This window comes from Passer montanus, unplaced genomic scaffold (genome assembly GCF_014805655.1).
Source record: "Passer montanus isolate IOZ18808 unplaced genomic scaffold, ASM1480565v1 scaffold73, whole genome shotgun sequence".
Taxonomy (NCBI): domain Eukaryota; kingdom Metazoa; phylum Chordata; class Aves; order Passeriformes; family Passeridae; genus Passer; species Passer montanus.
Genome location: NW_024372481.1, coordinates 3,086,444 through 3,107,524, shown reverse-complemented (window position 1 = coordinate 3,107,524; position 21,081 = coordinate 3,086,444). Strand labels below are relative to the sequence as shown.

At 47.5% G+C, this 21,081-nt stretch overlaps 1 protein-coding gene across 4 annotated transcripts in view; it reads left to right on the top strand.

Annotated features, from left to right (window-relative positions):
- The window catches only part of MAPKAP1 (MAPK associated protein 1), a 76,730-nt gene extending 57,512 nt beyond the window's left edge, over positions 1-19,218 (top strand). For all 4 annotated transcript variants that reach the window (XM_039730527.1, XM_039730530.1, XM_039730528.1 and 1 more), the window contains 4 exons: positions 3,378-3,518; positions 7,932-8,069; positions 16,843-16,940; positions 18,640-19,218. In XM_039730527.1, the coding sequence (XP_039586461.1) occupies positions 3,378-3,518; positions 7,932-8,069; positions 16,843-16,940; positions 18,640-18,765 (503 nt within the window). In that variant the 3' untranslated portion in view covers positions 18,766-19,218. The remainder of the gene's footprint in view (positions 1-3,377; positions 3,519-7,931; positions 8,070-16,842; positions 16,941-18,639) is intronic.
- Positions 19,219-21,081: the final 1,863 nt, after the last annotated feature.

The window sequence follows — 21,081 nt, the reverse complement described above, 5'->3', positions numbered from 1 at the left end:
ATACTTCCATGGGGTTTTGCTTGTGATTTAAAATAACATTTTTTTAAAACCCAGGCTCTGTAATTAAAAGAATACTGTAGATGCTCCATTTTTAATGCATTTTCATCATCTGTGGAGGAATCCAGGCTGTGGCCTGTAGCTGCATCTCCTGCAGGTCTTTGCTCTCACGAATGACTGGGTTCAGGTTGCACCATTACTGAAAGAGTAAATCTGTTGGAAGTTTGTAAGTGGTGTAGCAGGAGTCAGTCTGCTGTGCTCCAGGAGAGCCTCGGGAGCCTTGGCTCAAAATAAATGTCAGAGTGTTGAGGGGACTCTTCTCCCTCCTCCTGAAGTCCTTGAGCTGCACTGCTCCCCCTCCCTGCCAGGCCAGGGGACACCAAAGTGAGCCCTGCTCCTGCACAGAGCCCTGCAGAGTGTGGGCTGGATCCCGGGGCTGCTGGCTCCCAGTTCCCTGCCCTGGAGCACTCCTGCCCTCTGCAGCAGTCTCTGTGCCCAAGCAGGAGCAGGGTGGGCACTGCCCAGGCAGGGTGACCCTGCACAGAGGGGCTCCAGGGCAGTGCAGTTTGTGGGATCACTCACAAGCCCTGCCTTGTGCAGAGCCTGGCTCCCCCCTGCAGTCAGAAAATGGATTTTGGGGGGCTTAGGAGCTATCTTTTGGCATGACATTAGAACAGAAATATTGACAGTTTTGCACTATTAATAAAATAATGGCTTGCCAATCCTATCAGCAAACTGAAATATTCACTTTGTGCATTCTGTCTTGATTTGAAATACTTTTAGCTTTGATGTTCCAGTCAGAAAAAACTCTGTTGTAACAGCTATTACTTGTAAATGTGCTCTTCATAGTCTCATAGTAATTTATAAATATAGATATGGATGATGGCAAGCATCTCCTGGGAGAAGAGCAGCCACATTCCTTTGGGCAAAGAGAAAGTTTATATTTCAGGGTATTAAATGAAACAAAAACTTTCCATTATTAAGAAATATGTATGGAGAAATCCCCTTTCCAGCCAGCATTTACTAATAGCATTCAAGCTAATAAACTGCTTCCAGTGTGCAGAACTTTTAACTTGCACAAAGATTTATCTTTAAACTGAAGGCTGCACTTTGTAATGTGAAATGCCTTTATGTGTGGTAGGAAGCCGTTCATGGCTAATTTAGTTTTATTCTTGCCATCTTACTTCTGGAAAGTTCCTCTTTCTCATTTTATCATTAGATAGTAATTAGTATTCAAGGGAAATTGGTCTTAATATATTAAAATTGGTTTAGTGCCTTTAGACCTATAGCAAAGCCAATGTCTTATTGGAAAATGTAATTGGGGACTCTGTGTATGTAATTAATTGTATTGCAATTAAGAACTTTCATTAAGCAATATTCTAGTACATTAAAGTAATAAGGGACATTTTTGCAGTGCAGTTAACTTTGTGTTTTGTTGTTTTGTGGAGGAAATGCAGGTTCCCTTCTCTCCAGTGGGCTGCCTGTGGCGTTCCGGTGCTGTGCCATTGTCTGTGCTGGGCGCTGCCAGGGGTCCCTGGCACAGCAGGCTCTGCCTCACCTGGGTCCCGTGGGAGGAGGCTCCTGCTTTGGCTCCTGCCTGGCCTCCAGCTCTGGGGCTGCTGCTGTTTTCCCATTGCTGGTCTCACTGAAATCAGAGTTTCCAGGGAGGAGAGGGGCCCAAGTGACCAAACTCTGCTCCCCAGGGACTCAGGTCTGCCCTGGGGCTGTGTGGGCAGCCAGGGTCAGGGGGAGGGGTCACTTCTGCCATGTCCAGCTCCTGTGCCAGCACAGGGTGCCATTGTGACCCCACAGTGGGGACAGGGTGGTGGGGACACCCCAGTGCTTTCCAGCCTGGAGGGTCCGGGCTGGCTCCCAGTGCCAGTGGCAGTGCCACCCTCCTGCCTCACTGCCAGGCATGCCACACCACTGCCTCTCCAGACGCTTTTAAGTGCACCAAAAAGTTTGACATATCTCAGTGTATCTTTGGAGTAGTGCAGCATGAGGGTTTGACATGATACATTATGATAATCCATAGTATAGAGACATTAACACAGGGGTCTGTGACAAAATGCATTGTAATGTCTCGGAAGGAGCCATTACAATTTATCTTGTCATTCTGGAGCATGGAGTGGTTGCAGTGTTAAGATGGCTCTGCATAAATTCACATGGAGACTGTTTAATTTGATTTTTGGAATCCTTTCAAGTCGAATGGCACAGCCCAATTTGTAGCTTAACCCTTTGGGGCCGTGGTGTGTGAGAAGGGAGAGCTGTGGTGAGATTCTGTGTCCTGGGAATCTCCTGCTTTATGCTCCCCATGTGGTTTTGGACTCATTTAACAGCAGATGCTCACAGTGGTGTAGTGTTGATGCCACTCCAACAATACCAGTCTCAAGCAAAATCAATACTGAAAAATCTGACAAGTTGGCACCTGCTTTGCTGGAGCTTTAAGATCTGTACTAAAACTCCATCATCTCACCTTCCCATTATTAAAATTTCAGCAAAATAGAAAGTTTTCATTAATCTCCTGCAGCAAATTTAGTTCTCTGAACTGGCAGTTGGTTCAGCTTTTAGGACTACATTAGCCAGGATATTAAACAAAACGTGTCGTTCCTCAGGATCTCCTGTAAGAAGCTAAATCAGTTTTCAAACATATTTATGCCACTTTATCTACCAGCATCTGAATGATCATTTTGAGCTGAGGTGCTTTATTAGCAGCTGGCATTGAAATTACTCTGTGCAATTATATATCACATTATAGTAATGTTGAAATTGGTGTTAATCCAACGTCATAAAATGTAAAAAATCTTTAAAGCATGTTATATTTTTTCAGTAATTGGCATTTTGGCTTAATGAGTTGTTGCCTTTTCTAAAGGCAGTACCTGCAGTGGTAATGAGAATACTAATCAGTAAATAAAGTGCAGCTGCACAGCAGCATGCCCGAGGTGCTGCTGGCACGTGGGGGAGCTGGGTGGCATTGAGGGGCACCTCTGGGACAGACACCTCTGGGACAGACAGCTCGGGGACACACACCTCTGGGACACACACCTCAGGGACACACACCTCTGGGACAGACACCTCAGGGACAGACACCTCTGGGTGGCCTTGGGCAGCTCTGCCCCCTTGCTGGGTGGCAGGGTTGGGTGGCCAGCAGGCTCATCCCCTGGGGTACCCACGCTCCTGTGCCCCCTGGCCTGGCTGCAGCACGGTGTGCTGCTCTCCACGCAGCCCCAAGTGCCTGCCCAGTGCCCCGGTGGCTGCCCTGGGCTGCAGGGTGGCGTTTCCTCGTGCCAGAGGCAGGAGCTGGGCGTTCGGAGCCTGCCCCGTGGCCCCGTGTGCCCTGAGCCAAAGCTCCCCGTCAGGAGCCGCGCTTTGTCTTGCAGGTTCCAGAGGAGAAGAGGTGTCTGAGGAGGACCCCCAGATCGACATTGCCACGGTGCAGGACATGCTCAGCAGCCACCATTACAAGTCCTTCAAAGTCAGCATGATCCACCGGCTGCGCTTCACCACGGACGTGCAGTTAGGTAAGTGCAGCATGGCATGGGGCAGCCCAGAGCTGGGGCCAGCAGCTGCCTGCCCATCCCTGAAGCAGTCACCATCACCTTGGCCCATTTCTCATGGAGCCCTTGAAAGTGTTGCTGGCATTTCAGCAGTTAAAAATATTGCTTTCCGTTGAAAATACTTCGGTATTTTTATTATCCCCAATCAGTTGCACATGTTGCCTCTGAAGGAAGGCCATTATTTAATGACCTCGTCTCTTTTTTTCAGTCTAGGCTTCCTAATGGAAAGCTTCTTGCCAACTGTTTTGTTATTTTTAAATGGGGCTTTGCAAAATTGGGAGTTATTGGGTTTTTCCTTTTCTGAGATTGAAAGATTTTTAACGACCTAGTGGAAATTTGAGGTGGAACAAAATAAATGAGCATTCTCTAAAGGTTTTATATTGTCCTTATTGGCTCGCTGAATGCTTTTGAAAACCTGAAGGCCAAGGGCTGACAGAATCCTGAATTATAAAAGCCCCATTACTGTTTTAAAATGATTGAATGGCTTTTTATCTTTGTGTTTAAATTGTGAAAATTTGATTAATGATGCATTGGTAGGTGACCTGTGACATTCCTGCAAATACTTCCATAAAGAAATGATTCAGCAGTAAGATATTAAGTGCCATAATGTTTACAAAATACATTTATTCTGTAGAATTCAGAATTGTTAAACCATGCCAGTTGTCACTACAGTCCCTTCATTCCTGCATCCTGAAGCACACGTAAGAGCACGTGTGTGTGAAACTCTCACAGAAGAGGCTTTTTTGGTTTGTTTTGAGCTGTCTAGTTGAGGCAGGATTTATCTGCTGTGCTGCAGCAGGGCAGTGCTGGGCATGTCGCTGCCTTGAGCAAACTCTCGGGGTGTGATCGTTTGCTTCCAGTGAAGTTTGACTCACTGTATCTGGGAAGTGTCAGAAATGAGAGCTTGAAAAGGTCATGACAGATCACTAAAGATAAATGGTTAAGGGAGAAGAGCTGTTAAATGAAACAAATGGCTTAACTTGTGCAGCAGTGGAGGAGCTGACCCTGCCCAGTGCTGTAAGGACCATAAAATTTCCCTTTTATAACAGTCTGTGAACCTGTGTGATTTTGATGGCAGTGCACTGACAATGGGGCTTTATAATCTAATTTTTTTTTAAATCAAAGAAAACCCCAGCAGGGTGTTCAAACCTTGGGCAAATGTAGAACATCAAAATCTTTCTATAAAGTCTGAGTCAGTTGCTGGGGTTTCTCCTGATTTTTTTTAAAGGTATTAGAAGAGCAAGATTGGCAAAACAAGGACTGAGGGGCTGTTTGGGTTTGAGCTGAGTGTTACGTGTTACCTGTGAGTGACAGGCTGCTTCTTCCTCCCTGAAATGGAAAAAAAACAGGGGCTAATTTTTGTTTTAAGCCATGGTGACTGGTCTGGGAGCTGCTCTGCAGCAGTTTGGTGATGGCCAGTTGCAAAGACTTTTCTCTGCAGCTTTTTTGTGCCATCAGTTCTGTGCAGGGCAAGTTTTCTTGAGGACCCCAAAAATCCTCAGTCATCCCTTTGCTCCCTCTTGGCAGATCAATGGTGTCAGTGGCTGTGCAGGAGTGGGATTGCACTTTTTGAAATGTTTTAGCAGTTTTGAGGCCTGATCACTGAATTTGAGACAAGGTTTATGAAAAACAGAGGCGTAAATTTGTTTTTCTGGTCATTGTGCGTAACTCTGTGGTAAAAGGTGATGTGTGGATGGCCATGGGGGGAGTGCCCAGCCCTCTGAGTGGGGGGTTATTGCATTTAAGGTGGCAGTTTCAGGGCTGGGGTTTGTGTTTCAGCCCATTCCACAGGGTAATGCACACGCAGCAGCACTCTCAGCAGTTTTACACAGGCTCTGTCATGTTCTGGGGGAATAAGACACATTTACTTGTGTATTGCATTAGCACCACTAACAGGAGCATATTGTCAGGGAAAACTACTGCTGGCAAGTATTTCAGAAAGGGGAGGGGGCAATTGCAGACCCCAACAAAGGGAGCAAGAACAGAGCACTGCTACTGGACCCACACACTGCTGGCATTGCTTTTGACAAAATGAATGAATTAAAAATACTAGAAGGAGCATTTTCACTTGGGTTTGAGTATGAGTGATTTGTGCTGTGAGACAGAGACTGCAGAAGCCACAGACACAATACTGTTTTGATTTTAGGTTTCAACACATCCAGATTGTGAGAACAATAACACAAAAAAGACAACACTCTTTGTCAATGTGCTCTCTGGATGTGGGTGAGCTTCAGCCAGCGATGTCGAGATACAGAAATAATGGATGAAGGATACAGCAACAATTTGCAGATAAAAATAATAGAAGTTAAAGTGTATTTTACATGATAAAAAAAAGATGAAAGAGGAGGAAGTCTGTTCCATCTGAGATGGTTACAAAATGGTGAAGTAGCCTCTGCTGAGAAGATTGATGCAATGGGGAGTGACCTTGGCTTGGAGCAGGAGCTGGTGATGTATGTATGAGCATCTCGCTGCTAAATGGACCCAGATTTGTAGCACTAATATACATGGAAGCCCAGAACCAAACTCAGGATGGCAATAAATCAACAGCCACTTTGGGTGTCATTTCTGGTTTATATTCCACTATTGTTCTATCACTTTAATTCATGTCACTATCATCTGTTCATCTGGAACAGTTTTATATAATTTTCCAGTGGAGTTACCTGACAAATCCTATCAAATTAACAAGGTGCATTAACAGTATTGACTGACTGTGAATTCTGAAGTTGCAGGACCAAACAGTGACATTTTTTTGAGGATATTTATAGGGGTGATGCTCTTAGAGGAAGGGATGGGGAACAGCCCTCACACACCAAGAATTTGCACTTTTATTTTTAGAACTTCCCCTGACTTTTTTTCAGTGAGAAAATGAGACTTTGTGTCATCAACTTCCATATTTTCCTTAAACTACAGCAAATACCACTTGGAATAATGAACCATTACAGTGAAATACCAATACCAATTTTACATCATCTGTCCAAAATTAAATCACAAACCAAAATGGGCTCCAGATACAGCCTCAGCCTCCTCAAATCAGTGAGTTCCAGAAGCCTGGGTGTTAATTGGACTCTTGATACAATGCTGAATTGCAGTGTGATCTCTCTGATGTGAGGTGTGTTTAATGCAGTGTTGGGTTAGTGGGGTGGGCAAGGCTGGCCTGGTCTCACAACAGGGGCTGCAGCCAGACCCCCCCAGGCTCCTGCCTTGTCAGAACCCTCAGGAGGGAGAAAGTTTTCTGCTTTTTTTCCAGAGATGCAAGAGTTAAATGATATTTAAACACTTTTTTCCTACATTGCTTCCTTTTGTTGGTGTCTCACGAGTTTCATGCTGTAACCCATCCTGAAGACACCTCGCTGTTTTTGAGGCTCTGCACACCTGGGTGTAAAAAGCTGCCTGGGAAGTTTGCTCAGCTCAGTTCAGTTCCTGGGCTGGTTCCAGCAGGATCCTCCTTGCCCTCTGCCCTGGTGTGGCCTCGCCTTGAGAACTGTGTGCAGCTGTGGGCACCACAATGTGAAAAAGGCACAAAGCCATTAGAGAGCATCCAAGGAGGCCACGAGGGTGGGGAAGGGTCTGGAGGTGTCCTGAGGAGCAGATGAGGGGGCTTTGTTTGGTCAGACCTCACTGGGGGCTCTAGCATCCTCACGAGGGGAAGCAGAGGGGCAGGTGCCAACCTCAGAGGGGCAGGTGCCAACCTCTGCTCTTGTGACCCTGGCAGGGCTCAGGGGAGCAGCTGAGGCTGAGTCAGGGCACATTTAGGTTGGACATCAGGAAAAGGATTTTCACCCAGAGCAGGGCTGGGCTCTGGAACAGGCTTCCCTGGAAAGTGAGCACAGCCTCAGCCCTGCCTGGGTTCAGGAGGGGTCTGGACAGTGCCCTCAGGCAGGGTGGGGTTGTTGGGGTGTCCCGTGCAGGGCCAGCGTTGGACTCAATGATCCTGATGGGTCCCTTCCAGCTCAGCACCTTCTGCACCTCTGGTCCTGTTATTCTGTGGTTGCATGTCTGCTGTACAGCAGATGGAGTGGGGTGGGTGGTGATAGTGTCTGTTACACAGAGCAGTGGTGACTGCAGAACCAGCACTATCTCCCATAAATCTCACAGCTCGTGTAGCTGCTGCTTCCAGAAGAGCTCTGTATGCGTTTAGCAGAATCTTTTCTGTGATATTTCTTTCTTTTGGTATGCTTATGCAGGAGAATAAAATGCAGATTATCAATGCAGTTTGATAACCATTTGCTTCTGGTTTCAAAAGCTCCTGTGCTTTCAGAAAGCCCAGAAGGGCAATATACCTTCAGCCCATTTAAGATTTATAAAGTGTGTCAAACGGCTGATATGAAATCGGTTAAACAGATCACTCTTGTGGCTCTCTATTCTTTCTCATCTCAGGTATTTCTGGAGACAAGGTAGAGATAGACCCTGTTACTAATCAGAAGGCCAGCACTAAGTTTTGGATTAAGCAGAAACCCATTTCAATCGATTCTGAACTCCTCTGTGCCTGTGACCTTGCGGAAGAAAAAAGCCCAAGTGAGTAGTCCTTTTTATTTATGTTCTCTCTTCTCTGCCTCCCTGGATGTGCTCCATGTCCAAAGAATTATTGCTACCATGTCCTTTTCTTTCTATAGGTGTGTTTTTTTCATTACAGGATGTTTTTAATCTGACTCAGTTCTGTTGTAGAGAACACAGCATAAACAGACACACATTTTACGAGTGTCCTTTGATGCTGCTCTCAGCTAATGGCATCACTCAGTGTTTCTTGCCCACTGTGACACCAAGGGAGCACTGGCTCTGCCCAGCTGTCTCCAGCCCCCAGCAAATCCGTGTTTCAACATAATTGTAATTTTTAGGCACTTTTTAACTTCCAGACTGGTTTTAAATGTCTTTGGTGGAGCTGAAGATCTTGGACATAGAGTAAGTGTCAGCTCAGTGTGGATTTGCCCCAGCCATGGCTGCAGGGTCACTGGGACTGAAGGTGCCACTCTGGGCATTCTGTTCTGTGGTGGTGACCAGGCCAGGACAGCAGTGACAGCCAGGGCTGGGGGCAGCTGGACATCCCAGCTCAGCCATTGCCCCGAGGTCAGAGTTGTGCAACTCCAAAAGCAAGGGCTTCTGCTTGTTGTGTCAGTAGAGGAATGAGAGTCTCTATCTGGAAAAGTTGTTCTAAAAAGCACAGGATGGGCCCTGGGAGAACTGGGCAATGGCTCCCAGTGGGGCCAAAATGGAACCGTCTACTATCAAAAAGTGACTGCAGTTCAAAAGCTCAGATGGATTTTATTGCACTTGTGCCTCTGCAGGGTAGTGAGATGCTGGTATTAAGTACTTATCTGCAAGGTGACAGAGAGGGAGAATTATGTGATACATATTTACAGAGGTAATGATCTGTTGAATTCTCTTGGAAGAGTAAATTTATGGCTGCCACAGATTTTATCAGCAATTATTGAACTATATCCTTCTCCCCTTCATTACCCCTTCCTACTCCATGTTCTTGGTTTAGTCATTGTCTTCCTTTTCTGTCTCTCCATCAAGATTTCATGGTGCTTGGGTAGGCACAATCCCAAGGAGAAGCTTCCCAGTGACCTGGCAGTCTGAAACACGTGAGGATTTTGTGTGCAGTGCGAGGGTCAGTTAGAGCTGGTGAATCCTCTCACACCTCTGCTTTTATCCACATTTCTGCAAATGCAGACACTGAGGGGATAAAAGGGTGCCCCCAAAAAGGCTGTGTTTGAAGAGTCCAGTTGAAACCTGGGGTTTCCACTGCTGTCAGCTCACCAGGGCACAATCCCTGCACACCAGGATGGGGCTCCAGCAGCACCTGCTGCTCTGGGGAGTTGTGTTTGTACCCAAATCCTGGAACCCAGGAGTTCCAACCCCCAAAGAGAGCCCAGGTGCAGGAGGGCAGTACCTGCACATGGGGAGCACTGAGTGAGGAGTCAAGGTGGCTTTGCAGAGGACACTGACAGGTGTCAACCAAGGCAGCCGTGACAGTACTGAGGGGCTTATTTGCTCATTTCTGTGGGAACATCTTAAACTTCTCCTACTAAATAATGGTTGAGCACAGTTCCAAAAGGAGAAAATACTTCCTCCTGAAACTGCTGACCTTTTCCCAACTCACTAAAGATGTTCCAAAAGTCATTATTTTAGGCCAGCAGAAAAGACTTTTAGTGTGACATCTCAGAATGATGCATTTTGGGGAACTGAACAGCAGATCAGTATCTCTTGAATTTTAAATGGAAAAAAGTTATTTTAGTAGCATAAAGGAATGAAACTCACTGTATTTCACAAGTTTTGTCTGTGATTTTTATCAGCACCATGATGTATGTTTGTAGCAGAGTTTACATCAAAAATTATTCCCGGATCTTTCTTGAATGAATTATTGCAAAGAGAGGCTGACTACAGATAAGGTCTTTGAGTTCTGCAATATATTTTGTTTTCATGTTTTTATCTCTTGTAACACAAACCTGCTCCTTCTCCTCTTTCAGCAGTGCTCGTGCTTGTCCCATTGTGCTGGACTCTGGGTTTGGGGCCAGCACGAGGGTGCAGTGGGGAGTCTCGGGCTCTGTTCTTTGCTTCCCCCTGCACTGGTCCTGCAGAGAAGCTTTGGTGGCACCTGTGTGTGTGTGAAAGGACTCAGATGTTGATGGACAGCTGGGAGCTGTTCTGGACAGGCTGAGTTTTCCTGTGCTGAGAGTTCACAGAACTCAGAGCTGCCTTCAGTGAGGGCAGAAAATGAAAACAGAAAGCTCTGGCATCTCATTTGCCATTAGTGGGGGGATTGTAGGCAGGGATGGCTGATGATTTTTGTTTGCCCTTGTAGTAGCCCTGGGTCAGAATTTGAAGTTTTATTTGTAAATTAAATCAGACTCCCTGGATTTAGACTGAGGGGAGAGTTAATGGCCCTGCTGGCTTGCTTCGATGCCATTAGAACCTGACAACACTGGGCACAAACATCTTCTTTAAATCAGGTTCTGCCTGATTATCACGAGAGATTCTGAATGTTTTGAGTCTTGAAAGGAAGCATCCTATCATGGAGAAATAAGATTTAAGCCTTAATAAAGTAGTTGTCATTTTTATAGCTGAAAAGAGCTTTGTATCTCAATTAAGTGTACATAATATAAAGTCTTAAGGAAGCAGCATAATACGTTTAATACAATTATATCCCTTTGCAATAGTGTAATTTAAAGGAAATCTGATTCTGGTAATGTCTCTTACATTACTTGGACAGGGGAGAAACTTCAGTGTCACTGCCCACTGCCCATGTGCAGTGCTCTGTGGCCCCAGTGGCCCTGGTGGATGCCCAGGGCTGCTGGGCACAGCCAAGCTGGGCAAGGAAAGCAGAGCCTGGGGCAGCCCCCTGTGCCACCACGCCTGATCAGAACCTGCCCAGGGCTCTCCCAGGCAGCTGTGCTTTACAGGAGCTGCAGAAATTGGGTTTGTTCGATAATTCACTTGAAACACTGAAGCAACATTCTCTGTGATCCTTTATCTGCTTTTTTTTTGTTTTCATGAAGCAGAGACATCTCAGTTGCTTTGTCAAAATACCCTCAGTATGAAGGTAAGTCTAAACAAAGGTGTTCCGTAGGTCATGGAGTACACGGGTAACTTCAGTTTGTAATTTAATTGCCCGCTTTGCACCCTGCAGCTGAAGATTTCCTTTAAATTCTGATTCCATTGTTGCACTGGGGCTTAACAGAGTGTTAACCTGGTAATAGGCACAGGGCCTCCCCATTATATGTCTCGCTATCGAGCGGTTCTGCATGACTAGTTAAAAAAGATGGCAAGAAGATTAATGAAAGCTGCGAGTGCAGAAGGGGGGCAGGTACCTCGGTAAGACTTCCAGCGAGGAGATATTAGAGCTGAACCAGAGCTTGGCTTTTTCTTTATCCCGTGACCTTTGAACCTGCCTTACTGTCGGGAGCTGCCAGCCGAGCCGACGCTTTGATTGATGTTGCTACACGAGTCAGTCTTTCCCATTGAATTCCACATCTGCACGAAAATAGCTTTTCCAGCAGTATTCACCCTGGCTGCAAGTGATGGCCAGAGCGATGCCTGAACCCCCTTTATGTAGTTTTCATTTAAAGCTAAAGGTATTTGATGTTCTAATTCAGTGTCCAGTTCATCCCGATTATGCACATTGGGTAGTACTAATTTAATGAATTCGTTGTTGGGTTGTGGAAGGGCTGAAAATACCCAGGAAGCGTTGGGTTCCTGCTTCTCTGGGGGCTCAAGCAGAGCTGGTGCAGGTTTGCTGAGAGCCTGCAGTGGGGCCAGAGCAGGGGCAGTGTGTGCACAAAATATCAGGATATCACGGTTCCTGATGTCCCTGCTCCAACACGGAGCAAGCAGTAACCCAGTAAAATTCCTTCTCACAGGTTCTGACCAGAAGGTAAAAAAAACAGGTTCAGCAGAGAAAATGTTCCCAAACTTCAGGCTGGGAGTGAAAGGAGCATCCAGGAGTGGAGCAGAAGGGAGAGGCCAGCCGTGGGCAGCTGAGCAGGCAGGGGTGCCGTGGGGCGGCACGGATGGCTGCGTGTGCCCCGGCGGGCTCGGGCTGTGCCAGGGCTGCACTCAGCAGAACCTGTCCCTGCAGAGAGGGGCTGGCAGCGAGGGTGCCCTGGCCCTGCAGGGCAGGAGAGCCGGGCACTGCAGTGCTCTGTGCTGATTAACTGCGGCCCCTCCAACAGCCGCTCGTAAAAGTTCTCCTGAGCGCAATCAGGAGCGCGCATTGCCTCATCCTTTTAACAAATCTGTTTTGTAGCCCTATTAAAAGGGGTCTTCATCTATCCTGTCAAAGCTATTCTGCTGGGGTTTTTTAGTTTAATTACACTATCCAATTAAAAGTCCTGGCTGCATTCTGATTCGCCTCTCCTCGGGCCTGAGTGGATGTGACATTTACAAGGCTCGCCTCTCCGGCAGACAATGCGTGATTGATGAGGTGCAGACGCACTGGAGGAGCCCATTGCCATGTGGAAACACTGCATTTTGATTTATTTATCTTTTTTTCCCCAAACAAGGTTGCTGGTAAAGAGGTTTTGGGCAACCCCGAGTTGCACCTCAATTTTCAGCATTTTTGCAAAAATCTTTATTAGCATTCTGCCGCTGATAATAATTTAAAGAAACAGAGGGCTTTGAGGGAAAATAATCCAGATGTGTGAATAGTTACCACAGTTTGACACAAAAGTGGGTGTGTGCTGCACTTTAATTGCAGCTCTGTTTTCAGGACATCTGGACCCACGTCACCCTCTAATAGCAATGTGAGTAGCAAGCCTACAGTGGAACATAAAGGGTTGGAGGAAAAGAGATCATGGAATATGCTGCTGCCTGGAGAATGGGGCAAGCCAGCTGGACCACAGCTGCTGTTTTTTTCCTAACAGTCTTTTCATTTATTCCCACTTAAGCACTGCCCTGGTTTGAGGAGATCCCCCCTGGGCTCATGGTGGGCACCCTGAACCATCAGTGACTCCTCTGGCACCAGTGGGGTGAGGATTTCCCCCAGAACTGACTGCCCTCACTGCCTCTGACTTATGTACCTCTGGGATGAATATCCCTTGCATGAAATGGGACTGACCCCCCCTGTACACTCAGGTCCCCATCCCTGCTCTGTGTGTCCTGGCTGAGCTCAGTGCCACATCTGGATAATCCAGCTGTGGCTGCAGCTCCTGACCTCCCCTGTGCTTTTCTGTTACCAGAGGGTGTCAGGAAGGGTGTTGGATGTTTTTTAACCCTACACAACTCTTGCAGCTTTGTAGGCTCTTCAGGCCTCCCTCCAGGCTCACAGCATCATTTCTGGGGTAGCACACGTGGATTTCAGACAGCTGAGCCCCTCCCCAGTGCTTTGGGTGAAATGCAGCAGTGGCTCCCCCAGCTCATGCAGGGGCTGGAGGAAATGTCTTTGTACAAAAGTATTGCTGATGCATACTTCACTATCCTCATTCCTTGCCTTTTACTGGTGTATTTCCAATCCTTCTGCATCCTTTCTGGGCTCATGAGAGGAGATTTCAGGGTTTGAGCCTGTTGAGGTCACAGTTTCTGAAGCAGTGATGTCAAACGATGTCCATAAGTGCTTTGTTCTTCAGAGAGTCCTTCTCCAGCTATTTATTCCACTAATAACTCTTAATTGTTGACTTCTGCCTTATGGCCCTGTAATGACAAAGCAATCATCAAGGTATATTGAAAAATTAACATAAATTTGCATTTCTAGTGTTTGTTTATTTTCTGCTTTGTCCAATTCATGAATATTCTTTTCATCCTCTGTCTAATTAGTGATTTAATTCTGTTCTGTTTACAGAGTTGGCAAAGAGAGGGTTTGGGTAAGAGCTGAATTGCAGGGCGGGAGGGAAAGAAGAACTTTCTAGTCTTGGCAGATTCAGTAAAAAAATTATCTTTTCTTGTGCAGAATCATATCCTTGTTTTCCAAGCAAAAAATGTATCTTTTGGACTTTGATAAAACGAGTTTAGTACTTAGATTAGAGTGATTATTTTTCTACCTGTGTCAGGTGCAGCGTGGGGCCCACCAAGGGCTTGGATGTTTTCCCAAGATTGCAGGAATTAGCACAAGATTTACTGTTGCCTGCACAAGCGCATTATGGCCGCAGGTGTGGAGCTGTAGTTCCCCAGATTTCTCGGGGCTGTGTGGAGCCGAGGGGGAGCTGGGGGCTGCTGTGCAGGGTGGAGGCTCTCGAGGAGCTGCAGCAGCCCCGCAAGGGCGAGGGCAGCCGGGAGCTGCAGGGCCTCTTCCCTCGCCTCGTTGGCAGTGCAGTGGTGCTAAAAATCAGGAGCTGGGCTGAGCAGCTGAACGGGAGACGTGGTGCTGAAGGAGTAAATGAGCTCTCCTTGGTGGATTCCCAGTGAATTAGCATCCTGCCCTTCCGTCTGTAGGCTCCTCTCCAGGAGTAACCACACAGGAACCCATTAGTGCTGGGCTGGGGAAATTTATCAGCGCTCCCAGCTGGGGCCAAGGGGCAGCAGGGGAGATGCTGCTCTGCTCTGGGGCTGGGGGGCATGGCTGGGGGCTCAGGGGGCACCAGGGGCATTGGCACGAGACCCCTTGGCTGTGCTGGGCTCAGCGTGGGCTGCCCCTGCCCCGTGACAAAGCTGCTGGTAACAGCAGCTCCATTTGCTTTCCATCACTGTTTTAACAGACAAACATCATCAGGAATAACGTGGGTTTTCTGTTGTTGAATAATCCTGATTGCGGGGCATTGAGGCTCCCTGCAAACACCCACCAGTGCTGGTGTGGAGTGATGGCAGCAGCTGCTGGTGCAGTGCCTGCATTTGCTCTAAATCCCCCATCACGTGCAGCAGGAGCCACTCGAGCTGCTGCTGTTTGTTACCAGATCCTCTCACACGGAAACATCAAACCATGGAAGCTCCTATTGATCTCAGAATTGTCAGGGGTGGTGCTCTATTGGAAAGAGGTACATCACATATTTAAGCACTCTTGGAAATGGAAATCAATCTCACAATTCATAAATTCCATCTGGCTAGAAGAGTAGCAGAGCAAAGTGCCAGTTAGGATTTCAGTGCACTCATATTTCATGCTGTAAGTAGCATGTTGTGGACTTGGAGCCCATAAACATGATGCTGTAATGGGGCTTTCTAAGGAAAAGTCTTCTTGGCTTCTTTCCACCGAGTCACCAGTCCCACAGGAGGGGCTGTGTGGCTTTGCCATCGGTGCCACATGCCCAGCAGCTCCTGGAGCCCCTGCAGAGCCACTCCTGGCAGTGCCCTGCTGGGCAGGCTGGCCCAGAGCAGCCTGTGTGCCCGTGGGAGCAGGAGCTGCCCTTGGCAGTGCTGCCCTGGCAGGGCAGTGCCCGAGGGACACGCGGTGACACCGTGGCACGAGGCCAGGCTGGGCTCTGGGGAGCAGGGAGCACTGAAGAGGTTTGGTCTTGATCCACAGCAGGAGTCACCCAGTGACTTTCCAAAACCCAGACTGCAGCAGCTCATTGGGATCCCCTGACCCTGTTTTGTGCCAGTTTCATTTCTGATAAGCTGTGTGGAATGTTCAATGTCCAGGGAAGATGGTGGGAGCTGGTGGAGCACAGTGCTGTGTCCCATCCCCAGGAGGGGTGCACTGGCACTTTTGGAATCATTAAGATGCTGTGTGCCAGGCAAAGCTGCATGCATTAACATGCTGATGAGCTCCCAGCTTGGAATTCCGCATTTTTAGTACCACCGAGGCATCATTTGTCAAATGATTTAAAGGGTTGGGTTTTTATTATTATTATTAGCCAATTTTTCAATACAGAATTTATATTCCAGATTAGTGCATCATAATGGTGTTTAATTAACATGCCACAATAAAATACTTGCATCTCAAATTTCCTGGCCACCAATCTGAGCATATATCAGTCACTTTTTGGAAATCTGGAGAATTAGATAATGTAAATAAGATTTCCAATTAGCTTTCCTGCAGGAAAGACCTGGATTTACAGTAATGTGGCTGTTACTTTATGGATTGCTAACTTTGACCGTTGAACTGAATAAATTAGAAAACCGTTGGAAAAGTATCATGTACAGAATACATTTAATTTTAATTTTGAAGCCATCAGCATCCATACAAGTGAAGGATATTTTGCCTTCCTTCGTGTTCCATGTTAAACCTTTGTGTCTGAGTCGTTCCTCCTGGCACGGCACGTTGGGAGTCCAGGACTGCTGTCCCAGGGCAGCCACGGGCCAGCACCACGTGCCACAGGGCCAGCACACGGCACCTCCATCTGGAATAGTGCCAGGAAGGTGCCAGCAGGTCTCAGTTAGTTTAATTTGCTTTTCCTTGGTGTGGGAAGGGCGATCCCAGCCCAGGGACGGCGCTGGGGTTTGGTGGCGGCGTGTCCCTGTCCCTCAGTGCCCTGTGCTTGGTGCTGCTCCCATGGCCTCCAGCAGCCAGCTGGGCTCACGTGGAGCTTTGGGAGGAGGGTTTGGGTGGTGACTCTGGGATGAATTGCCGTTTTCTGTTCAGTACAAGCCTCCCCCACCTCCCGTGGGCAGCCCCGGCGCGGTGCTGGGCTGCAGCGCCGTCGTGGCCGAGCAGAGCTAACCAGCCATTTGATGGATTTTTGCATTTCCTGCAGTGGGGATGTGATGGGAAAAGGAACTTTATTGACTGGAGTTCAGCTGCTCCTGTAAGCCACCACTTGCCTTAAATTGAAATGACATGAGAAGCCTGTCAGCATTTCATTGCTTCCTTCTGTCGTGCTGATGGTACGCTGAGATCACCATCTGTGGTTTTCTTCTGTCAGGCAACGAGCTCTGCTCAAACTTTACAGGAATATTCTAAGCAGTTTTTTTCTTATCTTTGCAGGTCATGCAATATTTAAACTTACATATCTAAGCAATCATGACTACAAACACCTTTACTTTGAATCAGATGCTGCTACTGTCAATGAAATTGTACTGAAGGTGAGTATTAAATTTTAACGTGACCCAAAATCCTGGTGTTTTACCACTTGTTAGACATGTGAGTATTCAGGAGGCTCTGGAAACACACGAGGGTGCAGAGCCTGAGGACCACTGGGCTGTGTTTGACCTGCCAGGATGGCTGCTCCATGCCTGTTGTTTTATTCATCCTTCCACCAGCCACGCAGCCACTGCCTGGCTGTGCGTAGCATTTCCTTTTGTGCTTTTTTCTTGTTAATAGAGACACCATTTTCTGTGGAATTTTATAGGAAACGACCACATTTTATTGTGTCCAGGTGGTTTCCACCTCTGGACACATGGTCAGCAGCCCTGTGCCAGGCAGGGGTTGGGTGCACCTGCCCACACTCAGGTGTCCCTGCACAGCACACAGGGGCTTCTTCTCTGCCCTGATCCTCTCTCAGGGCTGTTTGCTTTCCTTGGGGCTCTCTACAGACACAAACTCCCTTGCTTTGGGGAACAAATTTTTGTTACACTCCTGAAAAATTAAATGGAATTTTCCACAAGTTCATCTTTTATAGCAAGTCAAAATTCAAAAGCAGTAATTTTGGCAAACCATCTGTTATGTTTGCTTTTATTGGCTGGGTGGAGTTTAGAGGATTGTTGAAGAACTGACGTGCAATAAAATAACTTTTATTCATTACACAGGAGGTCAGTGTGTTTGAGGGGGTTTCTGTTCTGTGAGCTGTTAGGCCAATTCTTCTATTGCTATTGCAATCCCAAACACTTGGAATCATGGAATCATAGAATCATTAAGGCTGGAAAAGACCTCCAAGGTCACCTTTGCCCAAGTATCCCCATGCCACATCTCCTTGGGTTTTGAATGCTTCCACCCATCCCAGTCTGGTCATAAACAAAGGCTAAAAAAAGGTTTACTGTCAATAACATGAATATTCAAGAGAGAAATAATATTGAGCAGTACTTTTTTCCCAAGTTGCAGTTTGTTTATACAGAACATTCTCTAGTTTCATGCACAAGTCACTGGTTTGTTTTCAATTCCATCAGCGTTAGGGAGCGCAGAAAAATCAGACTTTTCAAATTAGGCTTTTTAGATGATCAAGTGAGAAGGACTGAGACTTTATTGACCATGAAAATTCCCTATATTTTTATGCCTTAAGCTGTAATATGCAATGAAAGTGAAACACTCTACAGTGCATAAAATTGTGCAAGTTTTAAGCCACAGCATATTAACCAGCTAATGACAGACCAAAGGGCATTTTTATCTTTTTGATTCTTGCATTAACCTTCCATTAAAATTATCTCTGAGATTATCACAAAGCATTGGAGATAATAAATTTAGGGAGTAGCAGGCTTGTTAAATATCATTTTAAAATGCTTTCATCAAGTAAAATGTGCCAAAACACAGGGAAACTCTGAGATTAGCTGAGTATGCAAACATCACAATGGAAGAATTCTTTTTACTGAGGCTGATAAAGTCCTTTTTGATGCTCATTGCTGGGTTGTCCCAGCACTGGGGGGTCTGCACTGCTCCTGCCTTGCCCAGAGGTTTGGGTGACCCCAGTGGGGCACAGGAGGGCAGCCCAGGGCTCTGCTGGCACTCTGGGCTCTCTGCCATCACCCTGCCAGTGGTTTCTGGGACCAGCTGGGCAGAGCCCTGCTCAGGGCTGGGCTGGGGGTCCGTGCCCAGCCCCGGGTGACGCTGACCCCACCTCGTGTCTTGCAGGTTAACTATATCCTAGAGTCGCGGGCGAGCACAGCCAGAGCAGATTATTTTGCTCAGAAACAAAGAAAGCTGAGCAGGAGAACAAGCTTTAGCTTCCAGAAGGAGAAGAAGTCGGGGCAGCAGTGAGGCTGAGCCTCGGGGCCTGCGTGCCGCTCGAGCCGCCGCGCCCGCGCGGGGCCGGACGCTGCTCCTGCTGCGGGCAGGGCAGCAGGAGTCTGAACTCTCCCGTCTCTCACGGCTGCAAGATTACCCCTGCTCGGCCATGGGAAGTCTCCCCTGTGACAGAAATAAAGAGCCATATCAGCCGGAAAGAAGACTGTTACGCTTCAGGTTCCTTTGATTAGAAATAAGAGAATGACGTAGACTGGCATCATTTAATTACTGTATTATGTACAATCACAAGAAGAGATGTGATTACATATTATTTCACAGCCTGGTTAAAATAAATTATATACATCTGTAATCCACCCACGTACACGCAGGTATTGCTTGTGACATGATCAAATTTCTAAAAACAAAATGTAGGACAAATGTATCCATTTTTACTATTAATAAACAGATGTAATCTTTTTCAAGGTCCATATGATGCACAGTTCTTTTGGGGGGAGGCTGCAGTCCCAGATGGTTTCACTTCTGTTGCTGAAGTGCAGGAGGCATCCGTGAGCCAGGAACAGCAGCCATGGCAGGGGAGCGAGGGAGCACTGAGACAGTCGAGTCTGTTGTGTTTGTTTTGTTCAAAAATATTTTTATTTAACTGTGCTTTTCAGCTTTGCAAATGCTTTATTGGAAGTTCCTTGCTGAAGGCAGCACAGTGGTTGGAAATCCACTTTGAGGTGGAGAGGAATCCTGAGCTGCTGCCACCGCGGGGCTGGCACATCCACTGGGGCACCTTGCCCCTGGGCACTGAGAAATGCCTTCACCTTCTCTCAGTATTATTCTTTAACAATAAAAATTACGACCTACTTTGTGCTGGGGTTTGTAACAATCTTGGCCTTGTTCATCCTTGCTCCATCGGGGAGCAGGGGAATGGCTGCTGCACCCAGAGCACGGTTTGGTTGAATTCACCAGAGGTGAATTCACCAGAGGTGTCTTTCCTCCATCTCTCCAGGCCACTGGAGCTCTGCACACACTATCACAGAGCTGCCCTGGCTCCCCACGGGGCTGGGGCACTGCCCACCCTCTGCCAGCCTCCCACCTTGCTTTTGTACAGAGGAATCTTCCTGAGCCTTAGCGCAGCGTGGGAGCAGCCCTGGGCAGGGGAGGGCTGGCTCTCCCTGCTCTGGTTCTGTTCTGGGTTTCAGAAGCTTGGCCCTGCACCACCGAGGCCAGGCCTCCCTGTACAGTCTTCCATGGTATCTGCAAAACAAGAGAAACGCTATTTTATAGTATTCTAGTAATTTTTTTTATATTTTCTATGTGCAAATGCAGCACAGATACAATGGGAAAAGCCCCTTTGATGTAAATGACTCTTTTAACCAACTCTGTGAAATATTTAACATTAAAGTTGCTCTGTGAATGTTCTTTGGCCACCCAGTTTCAATTCTTTTTAACTGAACTGAAAAATTGCCTATTTGGTACAGAAACTGCAGCAATCTCCTGTTTCCATGGCCATAGTGCTGTTGCCACCCCCTCACATGTATTTATTATCAGCAGGGATTCAGCATGTGCAGGTTTGCTCTCAGGAGAGCCTGAAAAACTCAACCACTCACACCTCTGCTGTCTGTGACATTGGTGGCACAGTGCCCTGGCCAGAGCAGCTGTGTCCACTCCCTGCCATCAGTCACCCTCCTGCTCCTGGTGTGGGTGTCCTGGGACCCGGGCAGAGATGGACACAGGGGCTGCTGCTGGAGGCTGCTCCAGGGGCTGCACGAGGAGCCCAAAGTCAGTCCATGTGCTCCAAAAGAGTCACTGACAGTTAAAAAGCAAATCTGCTTCCAAAGATCAGATTCAGCGTGATACATGGCCCACGGGAAACCTTCCTTAAACCCTGCAGAGTGCATCATAATGGTGTTTAATTAGCATGCCACAATAAAATGCTTGTACCTCAATCCTGGAAAGGTCCAGCATGCCAGGAGCTGAGCATCCCTGCCCCAGAGCAGGCATCTCTGCTGCCCAGCGCTCCTGAAGGAGTTAAATCAGCGCTGTGGCTCAGGGTGAGCACAGCTGAGCAGGAGCCATCGCTGGTCCTTCCCCGGTAGCTGTAGATGTAATTGAGTCAGATGGGCATTCAACTGGGTCAGCAAGGCAAGCTGTTCCCATCCCTGCTACCGGGCAGAGCAGAGCAGAGCAGAGCGTGGCTCCTGCTGCAGCAGGCAGCTGCTGGAGGCAGCAGAGATTCCCTGGGTTCTCTCTGATCCTGCTGCCAGAGGAGTTCTGTGCACAGGGACAATTCCCCTCCACCTCCTTGGCTTCACCAGAGCGCAGGAGAACAGAGAGACCTTT